Raw genomic sequence first — 6,901 nt, forward strand, 5'->3', positions numbered from 1 at the left:
GCAGGTTTCCCGCTGACATGGGGTGAAGTTAGCAGGAATTCCCATTGAAAGCGGAGGGACCAGGACATCCCGCCGCTGGCCAACAATGCGCCATTTCCCATCGGTGGGAAACACGCAGCTGGGAAGCCAGAGAGTTCAAGGGCAATTAAGGATTGGTAACAAATGCTGGCTTTGCCAACGATGCCCACATCTCATGAAAGAATTGTTTTTTAAATCCTCTGGTTCCCTGGGCAGCATGGTGGCACAGTGGTTAGCACTGCTGCCTCACAGCATTCCAATGACCCAGATTCAATTCCCGGCTTGGGTCACTGTCTGTGTGGAGTTTACACATTCTTCCCTTGTCTGCATGGATTCCCTCCGGGTGCTCCGGTCCTCCCAAAGTCCAAAGACATGTGGGTTAGGTTGATCAGCCATGATAAACTAACCCTTAGTGTCAGAGTGGTGTAGTGAGGGTAAATACTGGGCGTTATAGGAAAAGAAAGCCTGGGGGGAATTATGGTCGGTGCAGACTCGATGGGCCGAATGGGCTCCTTCTGCACTGTAGGGATTCCATGGTTCCCTCTCTCCTTTTCCCATTGAAAACTTCTTAGGTTTCTCACCAACTGATTTTTCTCTCCTTCCCTTAATTTCCTCAAGCCTTTGTGGTGTTCTATCTCTCGGGAAGGGCTAAACTTCATTGCAGATTGTTAAATATCAGGCATGACCCAGTGGTATTACTCTTTCCACTGAATCAGAAGCTCATGTGTTACTCCCTGGAATTGAACCTATCACTGAGGCTGATCCTGCAATGCAGCACTGAGGGAGTGTTGTACAGCTGTAGGTGCAATCGTTCAGATGAGATGTGATATCCAGCCCCCAGCTACCCTCTTGGGATAGTTATGAAAGATCAAGCACTGCTTGCAGAGGAGTGCGAAGAGCTTGGTCAGCATTATCCCTCAACCTTCACCTAAAACAGATTCTATGCACAAAATCACAATGTTGTTTGTCGGAGCTTCCCATGCGCAAATTTGTTGATGTATTTCCTACATTTTTGGGATGTCACGGTGGCACAGTGGTTAGCACTGCTGCCTCATAGTACCTGGGTTTGATTCTGGCCTTGGGTGACTATCTGTGTGGCGTTTGCACATTCTCTCCGTGTCTGCGTGGGTTTCCTCCAGATGCTCCGGATTCTTCCCACAGTCTGAAAGAGGTGCTGGTTAGGTGCATTGACCCGAACAGGCACTGGAGTGTGGTGACTGGGGGAATTTCACAGTAACTTCATTGCAGTGTTAATGTAAGCCTTACTTGTGACTAATAAATAAACTTTACTTTAGCTTTACTTTTGACTAGGGGATTTTCACAGTAACTTCATTGCAGTGTTAATGTAAGCCTACTTGTGACACGAATTAATAAACTTTTAAAATTTTAAACTTTAAACATTTCAGTTGTGGCCATGAGTCACACGGTGGTCTTTTCAGGATGTGGAAGGCACTGGAATTGATCAATTACTGAATACTCTCTTCCCATTATAACTTGTGTTTTAGGTCTGCAAGTTTCTAGTAAACCTCAGCATTGATTTCAGCTCCTATTACAACCGAGTACACATCCTGGGAGTAAGTATCACTGTTATAAAATGTTTGACTATCACTATGTAACCAGGCAGAACAGTGGATGGCGTGAGGAAGGAAAGCAGCTGCATTTCCACGGGGTCAAGATATGAAATCTCAGTACTGATCGCACCTTGTGAAGATTGTTTCTTTTCCCCTTTTTATTTAAGACTTAAGTTTCTTATCCGGAGTTTTAAATTTTCTTCATGACTCTTCCCCCCATGTTTCCCATTGGCTGAAGTTGCTGGCTAAGGCTCAGCACCACAGATACTCTCCTGAGTCTTGGAATTAAAGAATTCCTTCAGTGCAGAAGGCCATTGGGCCCATCGAGCCTGCACCAACAGCAATCCCACCCAGGCTCTATACCCATAACCCCATGCATTTACCCTGCTAACCTCCCTAACACTAAGGGACACTTGAGCATGGCCAGTCCACCTAAACCACACATCTTTGATCTGAAATGTTGCGCCCTGGAGCGTAAATCACAGCCAATATCTCCTCTTCCTTCTACCCCCTCTCTCGCCCAAGGTGAGGCGACACAGTGATTAGCAGTGCTGCCTTACAGCGCCAGTGATCCCAGCTTCAATTCCCAGCTCGGGTCACTGTCTGTGCAGAGTCTGCACATTCTCCCCGTGTCTGCGTGGGTTTCCTCCGGGTGATCCGGTTTCCTCCCACAATCTGAAAGACGTGCTGGTTAGGTGCACTAGTTGTGCTAAATTCTCCTTCAGTGTAATCCGAACAGGGGCCAGAATGTGGTGACTAGGGGATTTTCACAGTAACTTCATTGCAGTGTTAATGTAAGCCTTACTTGTGACACTGATCAATAAACTTCAAATCAGGGCTCAGCCCCCTTATCCCAGGGGACAATCCAGTGAACCTTTGCTGAAGTGCTTCCAGTAAAAGTCCAACTTTTCTTAAGTGATGGAACGAGAAGAATTTTGAAGAAGTTCTTTTCTTAAAGATTGGATTGTTAACAGAAGCAGGAGTGTAGTTTAGCTGCAGTCAGGATGATACAAGTCTTAACCTAATATCAATACTGGACTCCAGCAGCTTTATTATTCATACCCCAACTCCTCATTTTGATTAAAAATTCCTTTGGAGACAGAACCCGCTGACAGATCAGATTCAACAACAGAATCTGCTTACGGCCATGACTCATGGATGGGGATAGGATTTCCTGAAGAGTAAAGGGTGGGGATAGGGTTTCCTAGAAAGTAAAGGGTTCACACATTGGATATGGTATCAATCAGCCCATCATCCATCACTACACTGTCATCCATAACAAGTAGATGTGTTGCTAGATTGTCAGTGCTCATCGAATTTTAAAAAGCTTGAAGCTTGGAGCGTCCACTGGGTTTTGCAATTAGAGAGGAGAGAGAAAGTGAAATCCAAAATAGCCAAGCACAAACTAGATCCAGATCCATGGAATACCCAGAGTGCAGAAGAAGACCATTCAGTCCATCGAGCCTGCACCAACTCTCCGACAGAGCATCCCACCCAGGCCATATCCCCGTACCTCCATCTATTTACTCTGCTGATACTCCTGGCACTAAGGGGCAATTTAACATGGTCAATCCACCTAACCCACACATCCTAGGACACTAAGGGGCAATTTAGCACAGCCAATCAACCTGGCCCGCACATCTTTGGAGTGTGGGAGGAAAGTGGAGCACCTGGAGGAAACCCACGCAGACACGGGGAAAACATGCAACTCCACACAGACACTCACCCAAGGTCAGAGTTGAACCTGTGTCCCTGGTGCTATGAGGCAGCAGCGCTAACCCCTGTGCCACCGTGCCAAAGTCTGCAGTCCTAAAGCTGGACCCCACTGTGACCCAAGCAAATCACTTTGACTCCAGAGTTGTTGGGAGAAAATGGTGAAAATCCTCCTCCAATTAGTTTTTTTGTTGAAAGGTCAATACAAGTACAAAATGGGAAACCTGAGCAACAAAAAGATGATAAATTTCACTCAGTTTGTCAAATGATCATCAGGTTATTCAGTGTGATTTAGGGTTTATATCGTATCCCAAACAAACTAACATGTCTCAACACGCTTCACAAGAGTTAACAATATTTGAAGCCAAACCACGCAGAGGAGGAATCACAGAATCTTTACAATGCCATTAGGTCCATCGAGTCTGCACTGGCTCTCTGAAAGAATTTTCTATCCATTCCCACTCCCCCACCTTTTCCCAGTGTTCAAGTACATTCATTCTTCTCAAATAGCAATCTAATCCCCTCTTGAACACCTCGATTGAACCTGCCTCCACCAGCCTCTCAAGAAGTTTGTTCCAAAGGCCAGCCACCTTCTGGGTGAAAAATCTTTTCCTCATATAGAGTCATTGAGGTTTACAGCAGGGAAACAGGCCCTTCGGCCCAACTTGTCCGTGCTGCTCTTTTTTTTTAGAAACCCCTAAGTTAATCCCAATTGCCCGCATTTGGTCCATATCCCTTTATATCCATGTAACTATCTAAATGCTTTTTAAAGATAAAATTGTACCCGCCTCTACTACTACCTCTGGCAGCTTGTTCCAGACATTCACCACCCTCTGTGAAAAAATTGCCCCTCTGGACACTTTTGTATCTCTCCCCTCTCACCTTAAACCTATGCCCTCTAGTTTTAGACATCCCTACCTTTGGAAAAAGATATTGACTATCTACCTTGTCTATGCCTCTCATTATTTTATAGACCTCTTAAGGTCACTCCTCAGCCTCCTACGCTCCAGTGAAGTCGAGACTATTGAGCATCTCCTTATAACTCAATCCATCAAGTCCCAGTAGCATCCTAATAAATATTTTCTGCACTCTTTCTAGTTTAATACTATTCTTTCTATAATAGGGTGACCAGAATTGCACACAGTATTCCAAGTGTGGCCTTACCAATGTCTTGTACAACTTTAACAAGATGTCCCAACTCCTGTATTCAGTGTTCTGACCGATGAAACCAAGTGTGCCGAATGCCTTCTTTACCACTGTGTCCATCTGTGAATCCACTTTCAAGGAGCTATGGACATGTACCCCTTGATCTCTTTGTTCTGTAACTCTCCCCAACGCCCTACCATTAACTGAGCAAACCCTGCACCTTGCATTTATCTAAATTATACTCCCATCTGCCATTCGTCAGCCCACTGGCCCAATTGATCAAGAGCTCGTTGCAATTGGAGATAATTTTCTTCACTGGTATTCCTTTTGTCTGTTATTTGGAATGTGTGCTCTCTAGTTCTTGGTGTGTTTTTTAGAGGGAACAGTTTCTCACTATTTAGAATCATAAAATCCGTACAGTGCAGAAGAAGGCTTTTCGGCCTGTCGAGTCAGCACCATCTCTCCAACAGAATATCTTCAGTGGTACAGTGTGTCAGCACTGCTGCTTCACAGCACCAGGGAACCAGCTTCGATTCCCAGCTTGGGCCACTGTCTGTGCGGAGTCTGTGTGTTCTCCCTGCGTCTGCATGGGTTTCATACTGCAGTCCGGAAGACCTACTGGTTAGGTGCATTGGCCATGCTAAATTCTTCCTCAGTGCACCCGAACAGGCATCAGAGTGTGGCAACTGGAGGATTTTCACAGTAACTTCATCGTGGTGTTAACGTAAGCCTGCTTGTGACTAATAAATATACTTTAAACTTACCCAGGCCTTATTCCCGAAAACAGACCCATGACATAAGTCCTAAGATGTGCGGGTTAGGTAGATTGGCCATGCTAAATTGTCCCTCAGTGTCCCAAGATATATCGGTTAAGGGGATTAAGGGCTTAAATACATGGGGTTACAAGGATAGGAGCTGGGTAGAATTGTTGTTGGTGCAGGTTCGATGAGCCGAATAACTTCATTATGCACCATAGGGATTTTACGAAACCCACATATTTACCCCATGAATTCCCTGAACCTATACATCTTGGACACTAAACAACAATTTAGCTTGGCCAATGCACCTAACTGGCAGGTTTTTCAGACTGTGGGAGGAAACCTGAGCACCACACAGATTCAGGGAGAATGTGCGGATTCCGCACAGACAGTCTCTCAAACTGGGAATCAAGCCAGGTCCCTGGCGCTGTGAGGTAGCAGTGCTTACCACTGTGCTGCTTATTGTCTGGTGTACTAGGACCAAGCAGAGGCAAGAGGCACTTCAGATGATGAGGTAACTCTTAGCTGTGTCATTAAGAGGAAGTGAAGGCTGGTTATTATTATACTTGGGCAAACATAGATGGAAAGAGACAGGGAAGAGAGAAAGTGTTGTGTGGAAGGGCCACAATGTGTTTCCCCTCCCTTTCAATCAACATCACAGACTCAGCCTCCCCGACTCTTTCAAGCAGGGGGTTATAGAGCAGCCTGGAGTGGTAGACTATCTGCCCACTGTTACAGGTGGTGAAAAGTAACAACCCTACAATCTGTTTCTCTGGATTAGCTTTGGCCAACTTGCTGTGTGCAGCATAGGTTTTTACTGTTATTCAGCATGCTTCTCACTCCACAGGAACCACTGGAGCACTTGTTCAACCAGATGTTTGCTCGCCTACAGTTGATGAAAGCGTTGAGAGAAGTGTTTCACACAGCACTGGGTACGCTGCACATTGCACCACCAAACCAGCTCTGAGAGTCCAGCATGGGTCACCCAAATGTGGAAACCAATAACTGGGCAATCCACCATCCAGAGTAACCCTGCCACAGACTTGATAAATGCTCTGAACAGAGCCACCTCAACAAGCCTGTGTCAGTATAACATCTCTGTTTGGACTTCCTGCGGATGTGAATAAGATGTCAAAAGTTGGATGAAAGCAAAGTGGTGCAGATTGTGGAGATCTGAAACAAAATGGCAGAAAAGCTCAGCTGATCTGGTAAGTATTTGTGGAGAGAGAAACAGAGTTAACCTTCCAAACAGGAGATATGTTGGACTCAAAACGTTGGCTCTGTTTCTCTCCCCACAGATGCTGCCAGAGTTGCTGTTTATTTCCAGCACTTCCTGTGTAAAGTTGAAGTTTGCTGTTTTAGACTTATTGTCCCATAGACCAGCGATCAGGAGCTTCTGCAGGTCGCTATCTGTCCCAGGAGCATATATCACAGCTCAGCAGAATCAGATGCAGATGCAAGTCACAGAATGAACCTTCCAACAGTCACAGTTGCAAAGCTACTTCTGAAATTAGTCTCTACAGTTTATCTCATTATCCAAAGGAGAACTCCCACCCAGTGGGAACACCGTAATAACAGTCATTTCAGTTCTCTGTGTACTATTGATCTGAACACATTCCACTTTCTGTGCTCAGAGATGTAGTTTTTAACTAAAATAAAGGTGAATTTTAAACTTTGGAAGTGGTTTTTGGTGAG

The 6,901-nt window shown here is 45.3% G+C and overlaps 1 protein-coding gene across 4 annotated transcripts in view; it reads left to right on the forward strand.

The window, feature by feature from the left end:
* Positions 1-6,901, forward strand: part of dalrd3 (DALR anticodon binding domain containing 3) — a 32,995-nt gene extending 26,094 nt beyond the window's left edge. For 3 of the 4 annotated variants that reach the window (XM_080218655.1, XM_080218656.1, XM_080218657.1), the window contains 2 exons: positions 1,524-1,592; positions 6,054-6,901. In XM_080218655.1, coding sequence (XP_080074781.1) covers positions 1,524-1,592; positions 6,054-6,173 — 189 coding nt within the window. In that variant the 3' untranslated portion in view covers positions 6,174-6,901. The remainder of the gene's footprint in view (positions 1-1,523; positions 1,593-6,053) is intronic. The other variant, XR_013890013.1, reaches the window with a different exon arrangement.

Source organism: Carcharhinus amblyrhynchos, chromosome 3, assembly GCF_965287045.1.
Source record: "Carcharhinus amblyrhynchos chromosome 3, sCarAmb.v2.hapA, whole genome shotgun sequence".
In the NCBI taxonomy this organism is placed as follows: domain Eukaryota; kingdom Metazoa; phylum Chordata; class Chondrichthyes; order Carcharhiniformes; family Carcharhinidae; genus Carcharhinus; species Carcharhinus amblyrhynchos.